Source organism: Nyctereutes procyonoides, unplaced genomic scaffold, assembly GCF_905146905.1.
Source record: "Nyctereutes procyonoides isolate TBG_1078 unplaced genomic scaffold, NYPRO_anot_genome, whole genome shotgun sequence".
Lineage (NCBI taxonomy): Eukaryota > Metazoa > Chordata > Mammalia > Carnivora > Canidae > Nyctereutes > Nyctereutes procyonoides.
The window spans coordinates 26,550,987-26,575,344 of NW_026575142.1; the positions used below are offsets into that span (position 1 = coordinate 26,550,987).

At 41.6% G+C, this 24,358-nt stretch overlaps 1 protein-coding gene across 1 annotated transcript; it reads right to left on the bottom strand.

The window, feature by feature from the left end:
• Window positions 1–3,020: 3,020 nt before the first annotated feature.
• Window positions 3,021–23,345, bottom strand: DAPL1 (death associated protein like 1). Its single transcript, XM_055308013.1, has 4 exons — window positions 23,213–23,345; window positions 14,353–14,440; window positions 11,933–11,993; window positions 3,021–3,306 (listed from the first exon to the last, which is right to left on the bottom strand). Exons 1-4 carry the CDS (start codon window positions 23,268–23,270, stop codon window positions 3,190–3,192), a joined length of 324 nt encoding a protein of 107 aa, XP_055163988.1. The 5' UTR covers window positions 23,271–23,345; the 3' UTR covers window positions 3,021–3,189.
• Window positions 23,346–24,358: the final 1,013 nt, after the last annotated feature.

The following is a 24,358-nucleotide window of genomic DNA, read 5'->3' on the forward strand; positions in this document are numbered from 1 at the left end:
CCAGGACCACATCCTAGGCCAAAGGCAGGCGCTAAACCGCTGAGCCACCCAGGGATCCCTAAATACTGTTTAGTAAAGATCTGTATGCAGGTTATTCATCTCCATAGCAAACACATTTTTTTTTTGACTGTGCCTGACCTCCTCCCTGGCATGCTCCCCATTCTCACCAAGCCATCTCTAAACTCTCCTTTCATGTGGATGTGTTGGCATGCCTATTTCCCTTTGGTCTAGGGTCTCGTGGTAGGCAGGGGCAACTTCTTACTAACCTTTGTGTTCCCATGCCTAACACAGAGTGTGCAGAACTGAGCTGACCTGAGCTAAAGAATCCTCAGCCTTGCACCTCCTGACACAGCCCTCCATCGCGTCATGGTTTTTGCTGGGCCTGTGAACCTACCCCAGGGGAACCACAGCACATCCATGCAGGACTTACTCCTCAGCAGGGAGAGGGAATGGCCCCTTTGGCTTTCTACATGTGCAGCCATATCACCACAGAGCTCTTTTACTGGCCTGGTCCTTTTCCTCTAAACATTCTCTGAGATAATTCCAATTGCTTTTGGATCTGAAGTTCACATCAACCTTCTTACTTTCCAGGATTTGGTGATTTAAGTGATTGCAATTGTAGGCCTAAATTCATGCTGGGCTCCTTACTGCAGAGCCTCCATTTGGGCAGCCTATCTTTCCTTGCAATCCATCTTCCAATTCAGAGGGAGAGGATGCCATGTATCCTTCTTCTTCCTTCCATTGGGGGGTTGGTCCTCCCATCACGCTCAGGAAAGGTAAAGCTCGCAGTGCTGCCGTCGTCGTAGCTTGTCATTTCCTTTATCACCCTCCCCGGGTTACTTCCCTCTGCTGTCTGGGCTCAGTCTTTAGCTTTTCCTTTAATTCCTATTCTAGGCTCAATTTATACCATCTCTTATAGTTCTCCTGCTATTACAGTTCTGGCAGCTTCTAGGACAGTCATCCTGGTACTATCATGCTCTCACTACTCTTGAAATGGCTTATTACAAATCTCAGTGTCCCTTTGTCTTCTTCCTAGTGTGTCACTGGGAAGGTAAAACTGGAAATAGGTGGGTCAGGTGTTATTATGCCCATTTGACAAGAATCAGAAAGGCTGGGTGGCTTGTTTAAGGTTTAAGAATTAGTAAAGGTCACTGGTACCCCGGTGGCTCAGTCAGTTACCTGTCTGCCTTTGGCTCAGGTCATGATCTCAGGGTCCTGGGATGGAGCCCCATGTCTGGCTTCCTGCTCAGCAGAGAGCCTGCTTCTCCTTCTCCCTCTACCCCTCCTCCTGACTTGTGCTTTCTCTCTCTCAAATAAATAAATGAAATCTTAAAAAAAAAAAAAAAGAACTAGTAAAGGGCAGAAGTAGAACCCCAGTCTTCTAATCTCAGTCCAGTTTTCCAGCTAATTTCCATCAACCTATTTATACTTTGCTACTGTCCTCTGGGGAGTCATGGCTGACCTTGAACTTCTGTGCATTTACAAGAACAAGTGAACCTTGCAACACTTACCTTTCTGGAATAGTTCTGACAATGGTCCAGAGGACTGGGAACTGAACTAAGCCAAAGTGGGATGGTTAGGACTGTCTTATCGATTCATGCTGGCACTGTCTGAAGTCTCGATATTGCCTCAAACAATTTTCTTATTTCTGAAAAAGAGCCAAACAATGCAGGGGAAGGAGCAAGATGCATCAGCATGACCACTGGACTTTAGCCAAGTGCTTCTGGAGTTCCAGGAATTGGAGATAGGCATGGCACCAGGTCACACTCCAAGGGTTATCAACCTATAACATGATGGACTAGAGTACTGACCCCTTTCTGGGGTCAAGACAAGTGCTAATTGTTGGAGGGCATTATTAGTGAGGTGTGTAGGTGGTGGAACTATAAGTGACAGCTAAGCTTTGTGGATAAAGAATGTGGTTGTGCCCTACCATCACCTGACGATAACCTTGGCTATTCACATGTGAGTAGATGAAGACCGTGTGTGTGTGTGTGTGTGTGTGTGTGTGTGTGTGGTGGAGGGTAGGACAGCTAAAGCATAGGGTCAGCTATGGCAACACTTTCTTTCCTCTGCCCATCTCCAATTAAAACCAATGTCTTGGGATCCCTGGGTGGCGCAGCGGTTTGGCGCCTGCCTTTGGCCCGGGGCGCGATCCTGGAGACCCGGGATCGAATCCCACGTCGGGCTCCCGGTACATGGAGCCTGCTTCTCCCTCTGCCTGTGTCTCTGCCTCTCTCTCTCTCTCTCTGTGACTATCATGAATAAACTAAAAAAAAAAATAAATAAATAAAACCAATGTCTTTACCCTAACCACAGTGCCCTGTAGCATCATGACCCCCTTGGTTCTAGAGCATGAACTTTGTGGGAGGCCTTGACAAATCTCCTCCTGAAACTATAATTCTTTTTTTTTTTTAAGATTTTATTTATTCATTCATGAGAGACACACACACGCAGAGGCAGAGACACAGGCAGAGAGAGAAGCAGGCTCCATGCCGGGAGCCCGATGCGGGACTCGATCCCGGGTCTCCAGGATCACGCCCTGGGCCGAAGGCTGACGCTCAACCACTGAGCCACCGAGGCGTCCCTGACACTATAATTCTACCTCTCATCCTTGATTGCTCTACAGAGGAGAATATGTTTGTAACACCTCTGAGTTTTTCATTTTCCCTCAGCAAACCTTCAAAACAAACTACGTATCAATGTGGGGACCTGGAACACATTTCATCTCTAGTGAAAGCTTGAGCATCTTAAGACAAACACACTGGGAAGAATCAGTCCTCATGTTTGCATAGAGTATTGGCCTTTGCAGAGCTCGGAGCATTCCTTTCTGACCTCTGTCCTTCTGAGAGAACTCACTGTGGGTGGAACAGCTCGGAGTCAGCCATAAGGAGAAAGGAGCTTATCCTGGGAGGTGGAGTGGAATACTCAAGTACTCTGGACTCTCCACTTATCCAACAGAATTACATATGTAAGCATCAGTGGGATCCTGACCTGGACCAAAATGAGGCCTGAGAAAGCACTGTATTTATAATTTTGGATGCTTTATTATCTAAAGTCAAAAAGAGAAGATACAAAAGCAGTTTTATTTACCAAGGGAGGGCACTAGGCCTATGGAAAGTTTTGGTCCTTTTTGCTAAGCTGTCAGATGTTGCAGGCAGTTGGCCAAACGGCTGTGTTTTATGTCCCAGCTTAACATTTTCGAGGCTGCTGAATAATGTAGATCCTTTTCAGTGGAGTGACCTTCTCCAGAGCAGGTCTGGGTTTTTGATGTGCCATGTGCACCACTGCTGGAAATTTATGGCTGAGCTAAAGGTGAGAAGGAAAGAAGAAAATAAGCGTATTGGATTTTTTTGGTCATGAAGTATTAGAGTAGCAGAGAGCGATGCAGTTGGTCAGAGGAGTTTCACAGTTTTAGTTCTTTCTTTCATACATCTTTTTCCCATACCACCTCCAGCTCTGGGCTCACACATGTATGCGTTCACCTGGGTGTCTCTCGTTAGCTTGTTTCTGATTTTGAAAACTATAAACTATACTATATACAAGATAATAAAAAAATACATGTGCATTTATATGTATGTTTTGAAGTGACTTTTTTTTTGAGATTTCACTTATCATGAAAGACACAGAAAGAGAGGCAGAGACACAGGCAGAGGGAGAAGCAGGCCCCACGCAGGGAGCCTGACACAGGACTCGATCCCAGGAATCTGGGATCACGTCCTGAGCCAAGGGCAGATGCCCAACCGCTGAGCCACCCGGCCATCCCTGAAGTGACATCTTTAAAGGTAGAAATGCTTAATTATATCTCATTAGTCCTTTAACAAGTATTTGGCCCTAGCACACACATATATGGATCACTACATTCTGAGGAGGCTATGGGGACACCAGAGAAGATCCTGCAGGGGAGGAATACCTCCATTGTCAACAGACCAGAAATAAGGAACCAATGAAAGAAGTTGAGAAGAGTTAGGGTCAGGTGGTATGTTGAAGTCTGTGAAATGGCTGTTTTTGTAGGTCAAGAATGGTCCAATATTGACGATTTCACATGGTTCAGTCTCCAAAGCCTGGCACGAAGAAAGCTGAAGAGTGATTAATTAGTAGCTTTAGGTAACAAACTTCTTATTGGTCATCCCATGTATGACATCTGTGAGGAAAAGTGGCTTTCAATGAACACGGACTGAAACTTTGGACATTAAGAGGAATTTCACATGGAACCAAGAGACTTTATGGAATTTTCACTAAGGAGAGCTTAAGATGGAAAAGATGTCCAGTGCCGTAAGCAATTCAGATGTAGTCTTCCTAGGAGAATTTGGACCCAGTGACCTTTTGGGCCCATTCCAGTTCTTGGTTTCTAAGCCGAGCGATGCAACAGAAAGATACCTAAGGACACTTACCTTAGCCAGCAAGGGAGGGGTGCCTCAGCTCACCAGGAATTTAACTTGTCACTGCAGAACTTAGATGCCCTTGCCCTGACACTCAAGTTAAATAACCGGGGAGATAAACTGCGCATGACCCCAGGCATCACATTGTTTATAGTTGTTCGGCCTCTTCTAAGCCAGGGAAAACATATGTGCCTTCTATCTCTTCTCAAATGTCCCTGAGCTCTGGGCACACAGCATTCCCTTTCATGTGGAACTTGACTCCAGAAAGTCCTTTCTTCTTGGTCTTAAAAAATTAAACACAGTGGAAGGATATACCCTCAAGTGTTAACAATGATTATCTCTGAGGAATTACGGGCAATCTCCAGTCTTCTTTACTTTGCCTGTCAATATTTTTCTAAAAATTTTTCTTTTACAATGAGTATACAGAAGTAATATAATAATTAAACCCAGGGATGGTCTCTGCTGGCGTTCTAGCAGGAAGGAAAAAACATAATCGGGGTATGGGTCATAAATGTTGCTTTAGAGTCTAAAAAAAGAGCCAATGCCTTTTTTTGGTCAGGTCAATTATCATTGGGCCACATGACATGTTATAGTGGGGTAAGGGCAGTGTGTTTTGTTTTTCTTTTAACATTAGAACTAAAAGGAAACTTAAGAGGCCAGTGACTTCAGGGGTATCTCTAGTGTCAACTAAAACAGATGGATTATGTCAGGTTCACTCTACACCACATAGAAGAGATTACAGGTGGGAGGAGCACCCTGCCAGGTTACTTCAAGTCCAACACAAGGTGAAGGGGGTGAGAAAGGAAATAGGTGATTCTGACATAACAGAAATGTGGGCAAGTAGCCAAGGGGAGATGGGGCAAGAGGACAAGTCGAGGCAGCGGAGACGAAGCCACAGAATTGCCTGTTGCTCTGAAGGCACGAAAGCCACCACAGGCAGGGGTGAAACAGGAGGGGGAGGGTGGCACCCGCTCATGACCTGACATCTTTAGGCTTATCTCTGCACATCAGAGGCTGCAATTTTTTTTTTTTACTACTTAAAAATTTTTTAAATCCACATGACAAAATTTCCCATTTCAACCATTTTTAAGCAAACAGTTTAGCTGCATTAAACACATTTACATTGTTGGGCAACCATCCGTACTATTCACCTCCAGAACTTTTTCATCACATCGAACTGAAGCTCTGTGTCCTTTAAATACTAACTCCTCACTCCCTCCTCCCACCTTCCAGCCTCTGGCAACACCTTCTCTGTCTGTCTCTGACTTCCAACTACTCCAGGTATCACATATAAGTGGCCTCAGGCAGGATTTGTCCTTTCCTGTCTGGCCTTTTTCGTTTCTCTTAATGCCTTCAAGGCTTACTCATGTGGTAGTTAAGTGTCCGAATTCCCTTCCTTTTTAAGGCTGAATAATATCCCACTGACTGTGTAGATACCACATTTTGTAGGGATATGTAATGATGATAGGACGTTGGACGTTTGGGTCACTTCTACCTTTTGACTATTGTGAATAAGGCTGCTATGAACACTGGTGTACAAACAGCTGTTCAAATCCCTGCTTTCAATTCTTTTGAGTATATACCCAGAAGTGGAATCGCTGGATCATATAATTCTATGTTTAATTTTTTGAGGAACTGCCATATTGTTTTTTACAGTGGCTGTACCATTTGACGTTCCAATCATAATGCACCAGGGTTAAGGGTTACATTTTTACTAAGACACTTAAGAGAGGTCCTGAAAGTTCTGCTCAACTGCCTTTCAGGAAGGGACTGGGGCAGATCGGAATGAACGGGAGGCTGTCCCTGGGGCCGGTCGGTTGGCCATCTGTGAACTGATCTGGGAACGTTTAGGGAGAAAAAAAAAATCAACAGGATTGAGAAGGAAGTGGAAATAATTCTGGCAAAGATAACAGCCTTAGGGAAACTGCCTATAATTATTAAATTACAAATGCACAGGTTTTAGGGAGCTAGTAGCAGGGCTGTACAGCAACTCTTGAATATATAATAAGGCAGTCAAGTTCTCTTTCTCATATGCTCCAATCCCTCAATTAGGATCACCCTAATGCTGAAGGATTTGGGGGTTGTGGATGGAGAGTCTATAAAAAGTCTTCCACCAGAACTGATGAAGCTGTAAGTGAAACGGTCAACTTCTCAATGCCCTAATAAATTCTTTGCTGTAGATTTTGTATCAATGGTGATAAGAAGATTTTTCAAGCTGGAACTAGAAATAAGTAGGAATAGCTTTCCAGAGTACAACTTCCAACCAGCTGTGTTTCAAGCTGGCATCTGAAATTTCAGAAGCTTTGGATTTTTCATCATTAGTCTTTATAAAAGGACAGGGTTTGTTTCTTGTTTGATTCATTAGGATAAGAGAATCTAGGGTAACCCTGTAAGAGAAAGAATTCAAGGCCGGTGTATTTATAAGGATTTGTCTTGCTGTGACTCCATCACAGAAGGGGCAACATATTGAACTTGAAAAGCTGATCAATAGAAATTCCCACGTGGAGAATCTACCTTCATCTGGGGTAACTTTGACCTCAGAACCTATAGTTTTAGTTTCAGAGAAAAAAAGCGAAAGAAGTATAATACAAGTCTTTACGATTGGAGCTGTGAAAGAAATTCTAGATGCGAGGAAATCAGTGGCAGGTTTTGTTTAAGAGGCTGAAGCTAGGTAGTATTAGCAGACAGGCAGCTCTTCCATTCATCTTTCCAGAGTGTTAACTTCCAACTTGAATGTTGGCACTTAGATTTCTACACCCCGTTAAGCAAAAGGCTTAAAACAAAACATTCAGCTTGAGTCAATGAAATTCAAGGATCCTCCTACGGTGATGTTAATCTACAGAACAAGAGAAACCTTTTTAGATTTGCAGATGCCTCTGATAGTTTCCGCTCCCTCAGGATCCCATTTCACACACTTCTCACTAAGTGTGGTGGTGGTGACACATCTGGCAACTTGAAAAGTGGCCCCAACTTTAACTAGGCTTCAACCTCCCACCTCCTCCACACCATAACCCAACCTTGTTCCTAATGCTTCATTCAATTGGCCGCTTTCACGTTCAGAGAGGCTTCACAATTATTGCCAAATATCACTTCCATCACTGTCTAAAGAATTATATTTGGCAGTATCATCCTCTCTCACTCCCTGCCTTAAAAAAAAAAAAAAAAAAACAAAGAAAGAAAAGATTAAATGAACGACCATAAATCTCAGAGGAGCTACATGACTTCTAAAAGGTCAAACAGCCTTGAAGGAGCTGGTGGAGCTTGGTCTGAGACTGGTTCTCCCAGATTTTTAGCCCAGAGAGTTTTGGGGTTACATAACCCCTTTTCTGCAGGAATATCATGATATATGGCCTGTCACCAGGCAACATGAACCCTCTCATTATGTAGAGCTGAGAGCAGGGCTGATTGGAGAGGGAAGGAGAGTAGGAGAAAAGTAGTGAGAGAGGTCTGCATGCAGGGAGGAGATGGGGGAAATACTAGGAGGGGAAAATTTCAGGTTGCTTCCCACTTAGATTCATACAGTTCCAAGCTTTGGGGGATTGTTTTCCAATCTCCCAAATCTCAACCCCTAAGCTGATTTTAAAGTAGGGTATCCAGAGATGAATAACATGGATAGAAATTTCTTTATTTTTCTTGCCATGTTTCAGTGGTTGATGAGATCTTATGAATAGGACCGTCCTCTTACTGCCTTACACTCTTTTTGAGAGAGAGACAGAGGGTGTGCACATGTGCGTGAGCAAGGGTGGGGGGCCAGAGGGAGAGGGAGAGGGCTGATGGGGATCTCGGTCTCACGAACCTGAGATCATGACCTGAGCTGAAATCAAGAGTCGGACGCTTAACACACTGAGCCACCCAGGCGCCCCCCTACCTTAGACTCTTAAGTTCTTACATTCATATGAGAATTAACACGAGTTCTTGGAACTAGACATAATCCTAGGGCAGTAATATTCATTCTGAGAGCAAGAATGAATATTACATATGCAGAGGATGTGACCCTCATTTCTGCTACTGCATTTCTTCTGTATTCTTCTTCTTGTATATTGTTAGGTCTTCATGACAATATTGTGAGGGGAATGGTAATGCTGGTGAAAAATCCATCAGCAGATATCTATATTTACACTTCTCTATCTTTTATATATCTTGATTTTTTTTGTATGAGGCAGTATAGTTTATGCATTTTTTCATTTAAAAATTAAAGTATAATTTATCTACAGTAAAATATACCCTTTTTAGTGTACATTTATATGACTTTTCACAAATACAAACCATCTGTGACCAAAATCAGGAGATAGAACCCTCAATCCCCCAAATTCTATCCTGTCCCTTTCTGGTCAGCCTCTCCTCCCAGCTCCTGACAACCACTGATCTCAAGAGATCTGTTTTTTAAAAGGCATTGGTCTTTCCATCCCAAATTGATCTTTATTATAAAATCTTACTTAGGGGCACCTGGGTGGCTCAGTGGGTTAAGTGTCCAACACTTGATTTTGGCTCAGGTCATGATCTCCGGGGTCAAGTGATCAGCCCTAGCTTAGCACAGAGCCTGCTTAAGATTCTCTCTTTCCTTCTGCCTCTCCCTCCCCTACCACCTTGTGTGCTCTCTCTCTCTCTCCAAAAAAAATAAAAATTAAAAAAAAAAGTCTTATTATGCTTCAGGTTGAATTATGGGTTCAGGGGGCATTTTTCTTAGTGGTAAGAAAACAACTGATCCCATCAAGTACCATATTCAAGATAGTTATACATGGTGATCTTGGACTTGATCTTGTTGGAGGTTTCTTATACTTTGCCTGGGATTCCAAGTGATGTCCTGTAGGATACTGCCCTGGGAATAGAAGCTAACACTTACAAGGGCTAATTGCACCTGGCCCTGCTAAGTACTTTGCATATGTTCTATAATTTCATTTTATTCTCATAATATGTCTGTGAAATGGATACTTTAACCACATTCCCATTTACAGATGAGGAAACAGAGGCATAGAAAAGGCAAGAAATGTCAATGACAGAGCCAGTGGGAAACACATCTGATGTCTGACGTCAGCCCTGTTCTAACCAGTAAACTATGCAGTCTTAGCCACAGTCCCACTGCAGTAAACATTGAATTCAGTGTTAAAGTTGTTTGTTTTGTTTTTTAGATTCTTAAAAATATTTATTTATTTGACAGAGAGAGAGAGAGAGCAGAAACAGGGGGAATAGCAGGCAGAGGGAGAAGCAGACTCCCTGCTGAGCAGAACCCCCCACCACCACCCATGGGGCTCCATCCCAGGACCCTGGGATCATGACTTGAGCTGAAGGCAGACGCTTAACAGAGTGAGCCACCCAGGTGCCCCTGTTTGTTTTTTTAAATAGGTACAGTTGCTGTTAAAAATATATATACATTTTTTTGTTAAAAATATTTGTAACAACACACCATCTCAATGTTTTCTTGTGGTTTACAAATACAGCTTGTTATTATCGCTGCTGATTTTTCTTTTAATCTGTGAAATAAGGAAGTGTTATTTTTAACTGAAAGGAAGAGAACTCCTCCATGTGAAGACATAAGCACCTACGTCTATAAAAAGCAATATAGACTCTGGCACTGTAACTAATACATAGCATAATCAACTTAGACTGACCACTCTCTTTAAACATTTTATTTTGGGTTCACATATATTCTAGAGGAACATGTCTAATCCCTCCAGTTCCACTTACAACTGTGAACAGTCTGTGGCCCCTGCGGAAGAGGCGTCTGGTGGGCAGGTGCAGGAGGATGTGGGATGCAGAAGCCAGCAGCCTGTGTTGCTCTGACAGGGCACCATTCATCCCTGCCCTACTTCTAAAACCAGGAAGGCAAAGAGTTGTTTATGACCTCACCTCGAATCTATTTGTGGAAGAACCAAGCCCCCCACATTAGAAGGCTTTGTAGCGGTAGCCTCTAATCAAGATCTTGCCTTGTACTGGGACACCTGGCTGGCTCAGTCAGTAAAACATGCGACTCTTGATCTCGAGGTTGTGAGCTTCAGCTGCATGTTGGGCATGGAGATGACTTTAAAAAAAAAAAAAAAACCTGTCTAGTACCATCTGCCTTGTTATATCCCATGAACTTCAGGCACAGCTGTTTATTTCGCTGTCACAGAACCAGTGCTACTCACCAGAACAGAGCACAAACAGGTTACTCTGTGCCAGGCACTGTTCTAAGAGCTTCACACATACAAACTCACTTATTCCACATAACAACCCTGGGAAATATATACTCTTCCTTATCTCCATTTTTTAAAAAAGTGGGTTCCAATGCCCAGCACATGGCCCAAAGTGGGGCTTGAACCTGAGATCAAGACCCTGAGATCAAGACCTGAGCTGAGACCAAGAGTTGGATGCTTAACCGACTGAGCCATCCAAGTGCCCTTCCTTGTCTCCGTTTTACCAAGGACTTATCTAAGGCACAGTATAATTTGCTCAAGGTCATAGCAATAGTAGGTGGAGGAGCTACTACTAGATGGAGGCCCCAGAGGTCCAGCTGCTCAGTTTCTGCTCCGACCTTTTCCAGGCCCCTGATTTTGGCAGCAACAGCTAGTCTTCCTTCTATAAATTATGCACAGTCCTGTCCCTTCAATTAATGTGAGAGCAGCAGAAAGAGTGGTTATTTGTTGCTTTAAATGCAACTTATCTGCCCTGTAGGAGTAGAATAAGGACTCTTATTTAGTTTACCTACAAAACTTAAAAACAAACTAGTAAAACCAAAGCACTGTTGCTCTGGTAAGAGTTTTCTGAGTTTCTGGAGCTACTTAGAAGAAACACAAGATATAGAAATAAAAATAGCAATAGCCAACCACCTTCATAAACAGATGTTACTGGATAAACCCAGCTGGGGCCCAGCGTGCCTCCAGCCCTAAACTGTGCAACCCTCCACCACCCACCTTCACCTCAAATCAGATACTTCCTTGTGGGTATGCAGTGGTGGGGAGGAAGGCCCCAAACTACTGACTTCCCAATACACAGGCTGCTTTTTTCTAGAAATAGGCCATGAGAAATGAGATGCCACTGAGAAATATTTGGGATGGCAGAGTAAAACGCTGCCAGCTTGGTGTCATGATTCTTGCGTTATTTTCTATCTTATTTTTGAAATGCTTTATTTTTATCTTTTTTTAATTTTTTTTAAGATTTTATTTTTATTTATTGAGACACACACACACAGAGAGAGAGAGAGAGAGAGAGAGGCAGAGACACAGGCAGAGGGAGAAGCAGGCTCCATGCTGGGAGCCCAATGTGGGACTCCATCCAGGGTCTCCAGAATCACACCCCTTGCTGTAGGTGGCACTAAACCGCTGTGCCACCAGGGCTGCCCTGAAATGCTTTATTAAATAGACACTAGGAATTTGGGAGAAACAGCTTTTCTCACCAAAACCTCTTTGCAGTCCTTGGACTGAGAGCAGATTCTTTCACAAGGACGGCAAATCTCTGAGCTGGATAAAAGCTCAGTGGTCAGTGCTCGTTCACCCAGGGAGCCCCATGTGATGGATAAATACTGATTGGGAGCATTCCGTGGGGGGAGGGGTCTCACCTGCACCCCAAAGCCTCACCTTCTCCAGTGTGTCATTCAGAGTATCCATGGCCTGGAGTTTGGCAACACTTGCAATGGTACTGTAAAGAGGAAACAAAATGTCATATAGGACCTGAAAACCTTCCCACTAAGGAGGCTACATGTTTTATAAAAGGACTATCTACTTGGCCTTTAAGCTTTTACTCTGCCGTGGCAATATCTAGAAGAAAAAACAATTCTACTTCTGTGCGCCCATGTGCTACAAAAATCTTTGTAGGCCACGTTATTATTACGAGGCTATTTTTCTTTTCTCTTTCCATTGGAGTATATAGCTTGGTGACTATCCACAACTAGTCAAACCAGCCCGCCCTAAGGAAAACCACTACCTGACTTACAGCTCTGCAGTTTGGCTGTTTCTGTACTTCATAAAACGAGTCACGCAGCATGTACTCTTTTGTGTCTGGCTTCTTTTTCTCAGGCCAGTTTATTTTGTAGGAGAGCGTCAATCAGGGCTGAGCCTTCCTTCTTGATGAAAAATTTGTACTTGGCTTTATTTATTTATTTATTTATTTATCCATCTATCTATCTATTTATTTATTTATTTTCTGGATGGTTGGTGTTGGTTAGTAGTAGTTATTAGGAAATGGACATAGATTGCTGATACTTAGAAATTTATTTCCTCTGATACATTTTGCAAAAGCCATTCTCCAAGAAGATGTAAGGAGTGATGTCTGTCCATGAAAATGAGGCCCTCGTGTCTCCTGAATACACTCCTGAAGCAGAGGGAGTGCTTAACCAACCAACAGCAGGGGTGAATGGGGGTAGAGCTAATGAAGCTTCAGCTTCCGAGCCTCCTCCTGCACCTGTTCCTTCCCCAGCAGGCATGTTCCTAGCCCTTTCATATCTGTGATGTTTTACTATTTTTCTTTAAAGTGGCCCCCAAATCCTATATGCATCAAGCCCTACATACCTATATCTATTGCTGGTAAATAGGATGAGGAGAGGGGAGAGAGCGAGAGCAATTTCTTGCTGTTTATGTTGTGCAGTGGTCCCATTCTCATCTTTTAATGACTATTAGACAACAATGGAGTTTTTAAAGATGGTTCCAATCACCACTTTATTACTCTCTGGTCACCTCTTCCCACATCGTTCAGCTGATGTTAGAATTCATAGTAAGTCCCCATTTCCTGAGGTGCAGAGAAAGGAATGACTTGTCCACTGGCTGCCAGCTGGATGTCATTTCCAAGCCATGACTTTTTAGTTTCCGAGCCCCTGGGCCAGGCATGTTAATCAGGATGGCAATAAACAGGGTTTAGGCTTGAATCAGGTTTTAGTAACAAAACCAGCTTGCAGTTCCATCACAATCTGGTGTCATTTCAAGTGCTTTCTGTATTCTAAGAACTGTCCTAGATGCCGGGTCAAAAGATAAATAATATGTGAACCTTACTGCTGAGGATCTACAGCCTTTGCCTTTCATTATGTGCTAGTTATATTCTGGTATCAGAAGAAGCAAACATTTATTGGTAATGGGGAAGATGAGCATTTCATTTTAAAAGTGGAACAAATCCTTAAAAAATTCCCATCCCAGATATTGGGAAGAAAACTTGAAAAGTGATTTAAATACATTTTTATATGAAAGAGCCAGAGGAATTCCGTAGTCTCTTTCCCTCTGCATTCCCTGAGACTATTATTAATTCTTAGGGATGCATCCTGAACATCCTCTAATTGACTCCATTAGAATCACTCTTCAACTCATCGGTGGAAACCATCTGGAAATTGTCTCTGAAGTGCCCCCCTTACTTCCTTGGAGGAGCCAGTTTTGCACATTTCTTTCTTTTTGAACACAGTTATTTTCTTTAACCACAGTCCAATGATTGGGCCATTCGTGCACTTGCCCAGCCCACAGCTCTCTGCTTAGCTCTGAGAATGGTGCCTTTTTTCAGGGTTACAGCCGAGGGAGCAAGGGAGAAACAACTTCAGTATCTACATGCCTTCTGGCTATGTTGAATAGAGTGGCCATTATTTTCTAAATAATTGAGTGATAGATTTAAAACAAACTAAGAAAAAAAACATTTATTTTTAATTCATAAGATTTGCTGCAACAGAAAGCATATTATGAAAACAGGGCAGGCTTACGGACACTATTTTAAAGGCTAATATGAAGATAAGCTAACAGAACAGGAGTCAGGTGGGGATGCAATTGGGATTGTGCTTTTTAAGTACAAGACAGCTGGGTTGGCTGCAGAGAGGAGGATGTGGGTGGTGAGGGGGCCCAGAGAGAGTCTTCCAGAAGACAGCCCCGTCACCACTGCTTCTTAGCTGGCTGCCCCTAACCCTTTTCAGCAAAGGCCTAGGGAGCATTGGTCTGTCTCAAATTGCAGGGAGGCTTCCAACTCCTGGAAGCAGAGTTACTCAAAACAATTTGAGGTGATGAAGGAGAAGAAATTAAGTAATCCCTACCTTGTTTTCTCTAATCCTGTTTTTTTGGTATGTCTCTCCATGACACCAATTTCTTGTTTCTTGGGAATGCGCATTCCTCCAGCCTTTACTATAAACAAATAAGCAACACACAGGAGTTTTGGTTAGAATAGAAAGGGTAGGCTTGCTTTTGTTGTTTGAGGTATGAATTAGATTTGAAAAGAAGTTTAGTACTTTCTGAGCATTGAAACTTTTATCTAAATCAACACAATAAAGCATTACCTTGAACTGAATAGAAGAAATAATATTGTGTCATGCAAACAAGGTAGGGAAGGGGAGAAGGGTTGAGGGCTGCTTCTTTATGTTCAGAGAGCAGGACCTGAGGCTAAACAAAGCAACAGAGGTTTACACCTTTGGGTTGGGGAGGAGAAGGGCCACGTACTCTCCTAGGCATTTCACTGAAAACCATTTTTTCTTGTTATCAAACCAATTACTCTCTTTAGGGTAGCAACAGACCATTACAATGTGACCCTCTTGTTTTCCCACAAGATTAAAGTTTGTGCAAGGCTTGCATTTTTTTTTTTCTTTTCAACTAAAGCATTCAAAAGCACAGATTCCGAGAGATGAGCCAAAAGTCAGGGCATGCGGTAGTAACGGGCGTTTAATTCAAGAGAGATGCTTCTGATCCCACTGGAACCCCACCTTCCCATCCCAGACCCCCAAACCTCTGGACTTTGGTCAAACTCAGATGTTCTAATGAGTAATTAAACTACATTAATAATCCTGCCATTCAGGAGATCAATTAGTGTTAATCAGGCTACAGATGACCTAACGGCCATTCAAGTGTTTAACAATGTCAGATGAAATCAACTTTTGAAAAAGAACAACCCATTTCAGATTGCAAGTCGAAGCAAATACTTCTTTCTGTTCCCAGGAAATTTGCTCATCTAAAATCTGACAAGCTCAAATGAGAAAAAGCTAAATGGACATTGATGTGTTTGAACCTGTTAATTCTTTTTATGGAAATGTCAAATTGGCCATTTCTAAAACTAGCTCCAATAAAGTGAAAAGTAAAGAAAATCTATTCTATTTCTCAATGTGCTTATCAATTTGACACTATCATGGTTCTTTAAGAATTATTACATATTCTGTTGATTTTTGTAAAACATGCATAAGGCACATAATTCAGAAAGCGTGAAGGATCTGCAGTCTCCATCCCACCAATTTTTCCAGCGTCTATTCATTTCCCTTGACACTAATGTTACTTGGGTCTGTGTGCACATCCAGATATTGTACATGTTGTTCTTTTTCAAATGGCAGCATAAAATACACATTGTTCTGCATCTTGTTTGTTTATATTTTTCATACAATCATAAACTTCGGAGTAAATTCCCTATCTATCCAAATATAGAGAAATGTATTGTTCTTTTTAACATCTGCTTTAAAATTTCATTATGTGAACGTTCTGTGTTTACTTAGCCAATTCCCAAATGTTGGACATTTCAGATGTTTCTAATTCATTGATGTCACAAACAATGCTGCAATAAATATCCTTTTATATGCATAATTTTGCACAAGTGCAAGGATACCCATGAGATAAATTCCTACAAGAGATCTTGTTAGTTCTTAAGGGTTTGTACATTCCGAATTTTCCCAAGTCTTGCCAAATTGCCCTTTCCAGAGGTTGTACCAGTTTACAACCTCACTAACTATGATGACAGTGATTGTTTTCCCCTACTTCTGGCAACAATGGGAGCTAGAAAATGTTTGGTTTTGTCTACCAATAAGTTAAAAAAAAAAAAAGACAACTTCTTTAATTTGCATTTCTTCCATTTTATTAAAGATTGAGTTTGTTTCTGTGTTTTAGAAGCCATTTCTATTTTCTTTTTATGAACTGCTCAATTTTTTTGGTCCAATTTTTCTATTTGATTATTAATCTCTCTGTCCATTTATGTGCTGTTGCAACTCTATTTTAATGAATGTAGCAGCATATATGTATGTATGTGTATATATATATTTATTAAAGAATAGTTGACAATGATTGCAGCATTGCATGGCAATATCTGATAGAGTTAGTCCTTCTTTGCTATGTTTCCTTTGCAGAATTTCACTAGCTATTCTGACCTATTTTTCCATATGAACTTTAAAATCAGTTTGTCAATTCCTTCCCTAAAAGTCCTGCTGATTATTTTTTTTAATGGTCTTGTTTTAAATTTATAGACTTTTTATTTTATTTTTTATTTTATTTTATTTTTTTTATAGTCAGTGGTATTTTTTTTTAATTAATTTATTTATTAGAGATACAGAGAGAGAGAGGCAGAGACACAGGCAGAGGGAGAAGCAGGCTCCATGCAGGGAGCCCGACGTGGGACTCGATCCTGGGTCTCCAGGATCCCGCCCCGGACCAAAGGAAATTTATAGACTTTTTAAAAAGGGAAAACTCAAATGTTTATATTCCTGGTGACTCTCTATTCAAGAACATGGTATGCTGTTCCATCTTTTTCTGGGTCCCTCAGTAACTGGTTTGCATAAATCCTAACACATTTATTGTTAGGTTTATTTTCTAAGCATTTTATCTTGGTTGTTACCATTGCTATTATAAATGGAGTCAATTCTTCAATTATAACTCTGACAGATCATTGTTATTATATCATTGATTTTATACCCAGACCTTAATTGAATTCTTATTGTTTGTAATAGTTTTTTTGTTGATTCTCTTAGGTTTTTCAGGTAAAAAAAAAAAAATACAACCTGTAAGGAATTATAGCACTACTTCCTGTAGAATAATGTTAAACAGTTGTGGTGATTAACATCTTTATTATCCTAATTTTTAAGGGATTGCTTTTAGTGTTTTCCCATTAAGTATGATGCATACTTAGGTGGATACACACACACAGACACACGCACACATATATATATGTGTGTGTGTGTACATATTTATATATTTTTTCATATTAAGGAAATATTCTTCTATTAGTATTTCACTGGGCTTAAAAATTACAAATGCCTTTTTAGCATTCATGGATATGATCCATGGTTTTTGTCCTTCATGTGGTTACTTACAGTAACAGATTAATGGATATTTTACTATCAAACCATTCTTGCATTCATAAAATAAACTCTACTTGGCCATTTTGAATCACCAAGTTGTTTTTTCATTGATTATAAAAGCTTCTCATTAGAATTTTTGTAATATTAGATGCAGTCTAGGAATAGCATGCTATTTTTACACATGGTCTGCTTTAAATTCATACACATAGACAGAGAGAGACACACATTATATGAGAAAAAGGCATACCAAATAATCAGTAACAGAAATCAAATGATGTGAAAACATCTTTGGGACAGCCATGGAATGTAGATGTGAGATAAACCAAAGTATAGCTTTTCCAGGAAGACTGAGGAGGGAGTGCCTCGTGTGAGGGGTGGTGGTGTTCACAGCACTGCTCACTGTCTCTTGAACTGAGAGGAGTCATACAGGAGGTCTAGAGCTTGGGTCTTCAGTACCTCTCCCAACTGTATTTTTCTTTCTCCTTGTGACAAATGCATTTGAAATATGGAGTGCTATAACTATTTTCTTATTAATACTCCTTGTGTTTTCCCTGCTGCTATTGTTTCTACATAGTTTCATCTACATGGACTGATTTATCACCAACTCTAGGAATAAATGTGTTGGGCAGCCCGGGTGGCTCAGTGGTTTAGTGCCGCCTTCAGCTCAGGGCGTGATCCTGGAGACCGGGGATTGAGTCCCGCATCGGGCTCCCTGCATGAAGCCTGCTTCTCCCTCTGCCTGTGTCTCTGCCTCTGTGTGAGTGTGTGTGTGTCTCTCATGAATAAGTAAATAAAATCTTAAAAAAAACAATAAAATAAAATAATTTAAAAAAGGAATAAATGTGTTAATAGTTAAAATAAACAGTAGTTTAAAATGAGAAGCCCTTTGGAATGTTGAGTTCTATGCTATTAATTTGAAAAGACCTTGACAATCTAGAGAAGTCGAGAGGAGAGGGGCCAGATGAAGAAGGGAGCCATGTCACAGGAGGAACTAGGGTGTCTGGAAGGATCACCTCTGAGGAGGATAGACTCAAGGGAGTGTGGGTGCCATCTTCAAAGACCTGTGGGGCTATCACATGGAGGAGGAATGGCTTCCTGGTGAGGAAATCAGTCGTATTTATTTTATGTTGTTCCAGAGGACAGAATGCAAAGGATGAATATTCCAGAAAGGTGGAGCCTCGCTACTAGCCTGGCTAATTGGTGTTATTCAAAATGAAGTCGGTTGCCTAGTACAATAGTAAGTCCCTTGGCTCTCAGTGTGTTAAAGAAAAGAAGTCCACCTGCCATGAACATCTCAGGGCGATTTGGGGGAATTTGCTAGAAGTTGAACTAGATGGCCTTCATCATCAAGTCTTTGCCTCCAAAATAAAATCACTCCTCCCTTTGGAAAGAATATAAGGCACTGAATAGAGAAGTAAATGCCAAAAGAATTTTTTTAAAGATTTTATTTATTTATGAGAGACACAGAGAGAGGCAGAGACATAGGCAAAGGGAGAAGCAGGCTCCCTGTAGGGAGCCTGACGTGGGACTCGATCCCGGGACCCCAGGATCATGACTTGGGCCAAAGGCAGGCACTAAACTGCTGAGCCACCCGGGTGTCCCCCAAAAGAAATTTAAAAATTTATTATTAGGCATATTCCTTAGAATGATAAAACAGAGATATTTGAGGGGAAATTAAAAATCATCCCAGAAGATTCCTACTTTCGTGTAGGAGACTCTGATTCCTCTCTGTGATGGGGCTCTATGCTCTAACTCATTGATTTAGGAAGCATAAGTAAACCACACACACCTTGGATTTCCAGACACTGTTCTCATATCAAACTTGTTCTGGTAGGTAGTTTGCTTGGTCAGCCATGTACAGTAGAAAGACACAGAAGATAATATCCCCATACTCTAGATGGATAGACTAAGAACAAATTAAGGCTCCCAGTACTTGGGGTGACTGAACCAGATGGAACCAGTTTGTGGGAGGGTCATCTTCAAAGCTCTGCTGGGAACACTAGTCACACTAGTCTCTGGAATCTAGATAAACCATTGTAAATAAATATTTACAATTCAACACAAACAGATACTTGCCCATGTTCCATATACCAGATAGGTTCAACTCACAAGAACTCTTCAAAGTTTCACTGTGTCTAACTTTGTTTTCTTAAAATTGCAATAATTTACACAATTCCGTGTATGGAACTATATTCCCTTTGAACTTCTATAGACAGACCAATCAGAATTGGGCAAGGAAAAATATGAACTGATTTAACATTTTAACATTTTTTTGAGTATAAATACATAAGACTTTAAGCAAAATGAATTAGAGATAAAAATGTAAAAGAGAGAGATGCCTTTCTGTAGTTTCATTAGAAAGTCTAAATTTCTGTGAGGAAAATGAACCTTTGCTTTCCAGCCTCTGAATAGACGTTATACACTTGTGGCTAGTTTTGTAGTTTATAACTTTGCAAAAACAGGCCCTTGAGTTTAGAATGCTGTATAATAATTTTCCAGTTAAGATTTTCCAGACAAAAATTTTTGGTAGAGGAGAGTCAAGATAAAGAAAGACACATCAGCCTGCAAAATAAGCTTTTTTTTCCTTCACTAATCAGTGAGAAATGGATGGGAAAAAGCTGAGTAACACAAAGGTTTGTGCACACTTTGCCTTGTGACTGAGCACTTATACTTGAAGATTTTAAGTAAAAGTTTAGATGTTTGCAAAACATTCACTTTGCACTTACGGTCAATTTTTCAGCCCATTTTAAGATGTCAATCAAGACCCAAAAAGTTAGGAAAAGATGGTAAAGTAAAGAAAGAGGGCTTTAGAATAGGAGAGCTTTGGCATGGGGCCCACTGTATTTTTCAGATCTCAGCCCCACGGCCCCCACTATCTGTGGGGCTTTGGGCAAGTCCCTCAACCTTGCTGACTTTTAGTTTGCTCCTCTGTGAAACAAAGACGATGGCACATCCTGGTCCACAGGGCTGTTGCCATGCCTAGGAAAGCAGCTGGTCTTGCAGTCATCCAAATCCCTGACCCCGTGATGTTTAGGGGAGCCAGTCTCACAACCTCTCCTTGTGCCTTACAGATCAACAACCCCCATTAGTTGACTTGAGTAGATTGGAGTTGAGTGAATTGAGCCTTTGGTGTTTGTTTTAAGTGACACTGACCCTTGGGCATGTCTTCAGACTTTCTTCTCTCTTTAGTGAGCCAGAAAACTGATTCTCTCTGGGGGTTCTGTGGTGACCCCTCTGATGGCTTGATTCATTTGACTTAAACCAAATTACAAGGTGCAAGAAATCCAGAAAAACTTGGGAACTCCTGCTCTTTCTAGTTCCTCGCATACTTGGCCTCCTCCTATTACCTTCCATACACATTTTTGGCCATTCATGCAATAGGGTTCTTCTAAACCTGAGAGCGAGGCGAATCAAAAAAAGCAGAAAATCCAAAGCTAAGCTGGCTAGTGCCTAGGCCACATCATGTTTCATGTAGTCTGTTTCACAGCACACATTGATAACCAGGGCTAACAGAAGCGCAATAGATTACTATACATGAAAGAAAAGCAGCCCAGCCCTCCACACGTAGATGGGAAAGAGTTACAGCTGGTTGACTTCTGAGAGGTTTCATTTTTAACCCTGACGAGGCAGGCCCATGTCCCTTGTCCGTTCCCTTCTGCTCTGACTGCTGGTAGGGCCTTGTGCTGCCCTCCAACATCAGGAGGTCTTGCGATTGGGGAGGATCATTCCTTCTGACAGCCCGTGTTTCACTAGGCCTGCACTTTAAAGAGATTAGCATTCGTGGGCCAGGTGCTTTCCATAGGTGTTCTCCTTTAATCATCATAACCACCTTATAATATCGATGTAATTTATTAGCCCCTGCTTTAAAGATAAGGACGCCTGGGGCCAGAGGTGTGCCGAAGGTCGGCCCAATCACAAAGGCAGTGTCAGACCCTTCCCTCCATATCACACCTGCTGCCCACTTTCAGTCATCTCTATATTGCTTATAAAAATCAGGTGAAGCTTCAGTGGAGTTTTGGCAATGGATGATTTTTGTTCCGTGAGTAAAATTTTGCGCCATGGCAAACTGGTTCAGACTTAAAATATGTAGCAAGACAAGCTGAAGGATGAGGTTTCTTTGTTCCCTTGCTCTCAGCGGGGAGGCAAAAGTCTGCCTTCATCTCCATTCTAATTATCCCAAACCTCTTATCTATAGTGTCACAGTTCATAATAATTAATTGTCATGCCAGAGGCATTGTGACATGCTTGATGGAGTCATGGTGTGCTATGTACACAGAGTAATTAGCAATCATTAGTGGTGGGGCAGAAAGTTCCTGGTGGTTTCATTCAAACTTCCATTTGGTTAAGTTTATCTCTGTGTTCTTTGTTCATAAATGTAATTTAGGAAATCAGGTTTTAGCTTATCCATTTCATGAAGGATTGGGGTGGAAGTGGTGGGAAGAGAACGTGTTTTTCTTTTTCTTTTTTTTTTGGTCTCTCTGTAATGAATGTCTCTTGTAATAATTTGCATGTATAGTTCCTGACCATTAGTTTGCATCATTAACTTTGTTTTATTTTTTTCAGAGAGGGAGAGAGAAGTGAGTGGTTGGGGAGGGGCAGAGGGAGAGAGAGAATCCCAAGCAGACTTCACACCCAGCACGGAACTTTATGTAGGGCTCAATCTTACGATTCTGAGCCAAAATCAAGAGTCTGATGCTCAACCAGTTGGGCCACCCAGGTGCCCCAGCATCATTAACTTTAAATATAGGTAATGTTAACTATGGCTAAATCCAATTACAAATATAAAATGTCAGGAGTCTGCCCCTGGAAACCAGGGCACGGTGTCTAGAATTTGAAGCTCAGAGTTAGTAGTAAAATTCGTACTCTTTTCAGGTGGGCAGCCCACCAGAAAGCCATTGAACCTCTGTGTCAGTGTTTGAAGCTTTCTTAAGGTTATTACCTGCCAGCATCCTCTGCAGCAAAGATGACTAAAATAACCTTGTCTTAGAAGTGCCAAAGCATTACGCCAATAAATAAGGTTCGTAAATGGAGAAAGGCAAGAACAAAGTAGTCAAGATTTTGAGATGTTTCTTGAGGAAAAAAAGAAGGAGGGCAGTTGAAAGAACATAAAACTGGCTAAAAATAGTCTTGCATGCCTCATCCAATCTATATGAGCGTATGGTTAAGTATAATAAAACTAATCTCCATATTTCACAGAGCATAAGTCAAAAAAAAAAAAAAGATTGAGAGAAAAGTGGTATTTTACAAAACACCTTGATTGCTACCTTCCCTAGTCAGCCCCTCCTGTGCTTGGGTCCATATTAAAAAGTGCCCCTTAGCTTGGTGATGAGGCGAACTACATTATTGATAACACTGCCCAAACCCAAAGCCTGAGGAGAGAGAGAAAATAAAGTTGCTGTCCTCCGTGTGGAAGCTGCTTTGCCTGGGTACTGAGTCACACGAGGTACAGTCATCCTGGGGTGATGGAGTCTTAGAGCTGGAACCTCTTGGGAGGAAGGTTGCCATGGCAGTAAATCAGCATCTTCCCGTGGATGTGTCTCTGCTCACCTCCAGCCAGGGAGGGAAGGTCCAACCTTAACTATCCCTTTTCACAGGCACCGAATCCCTTATGCCTTCATCTATAATTAGGTTTTAATTCAACCAGGACTTGACAAATCCTCAGGGGGTTTATAAGCAAGCCCAGAAAGTTCTAAGACATAGGAGGAAATCAGGTGGTGTGAAGTTAAAGCAACAACAGGGACATTGCGAACCTCTGCTCTGTGGGGAGGTTGAAGACGTTGGTGGAAGGAGGAGCAGCAGCAGCAGTGAGACCAGTGCTATCTGCAGGACAGAGGGCAGGTGGGTAGCCTACCTGCAGGAGGATGCCCCCCTTTCAGCGGGGGGAGCAGGACTTGCACTTCACTTGCCATAGCGCGTGCCAGTGCCAGTGCCAAGGCCGGGACGGTGCTCTGGAGGTTGAGTGCCAACTGATGCTGCCCCACTGCAGCCTGGCTTTATACGGGCTGGGGGGCGGGGCCCCTTAAGGGCATTGCTGAGCAGCAACAGGGCTTGTCACCTAGCTTTCTGGGAACCTCCATCACCTTGGCAGGTTTCCTCTTAGAAGAAAACCTTTTTCTTGTTCCCTTTATCTCAGAAAGCAAGGTAGGTGGCTAAGGGAACTCCTATTTTCTTTTGCCAGGGAAGGGGAGAGGATGAATTTCAGTGCATACTTTTCTTTCTAACTCTTCATCCATCAAGTATGTAAGATGCATCTACAATGTAACAGGATCTTTGTCATATGCTCGCACAACAAGGAGGTCAAGATTTTGGTTTCAAGATGTCTGTCGTCTTTCTGAAGGGACAGTTAGAAAACAAAGCACTATGTCTTTGCACCAGCCTTGGCAATTGTAAGCATTCATACTAAGAAAATAATCAGGGATGTGGACAGAGACTTCTGTACAAGAATGGCAATCATGTATTTCTTTTTTTCTTTTCTTCAGTTTTTAGAATTGATTGGTAGCAATATCAATATCCCCAAATAGGGAGGGACAGTAAGATACAGCCATGTGAATACTATGTTCACATTACATATCCTATTCTCAGATAATATTTAATGATGTGAAACCTTTCATGATAAGATAGTGAAAAAGTAGGCTAGAATAGGATAGTAGGATAACAATTCTGTTAAAAAGAAAAAGTCCAAATTTAAGCTTTATTGTATCTCCAATGCTGATCAAAGTTGAGCATATGGTAGTTACTAAGAAATACTTCTTTGTTCTTCAACACTATTAAAAACTTCTGCTCTTCAAAAAAACAAAAAAACAAAAAACAAAACCTTCTGCTCCTCAGAAAGTATTGTTAAGGAAATGAAGACCAGCCACAAACTGAAGGGGAAAATAAAAAATGTGTAGAACACATTGCTGGTAAGCACTGGCTCTAGAATACATAAAGAAACAACTCAGTAATAAGAAAACAAATAACCCAATTTTTAAAAATGGGCAAAAGATTAAAACAAAAA

Bases quoted from the DNA above. Each gene is read 5' to 3' on its own strand.
- DAPL1 (XM_055308013.1), bottom strand. From the start codon at position 23,270: ATGGCAAGTGAAGTGCAAGTCCTGCTCCCCCCGCTGAAAGGGGGGCAT. The intron at 11,994-14,352 runs GTAGGGATTACT...TCCTCTTTACAG, and splicing joins ACAGGATTAGAGAAAACAAG to TACCATTGCAAGTGTTGCCA. The intron at 3,307-11,932 runs GTGAGGCTTTGG...TCTCACCTTTAG, and splicing joins TGAATGACACACTGGAGAAG to CTCAGCCATAAATTTCCAGC.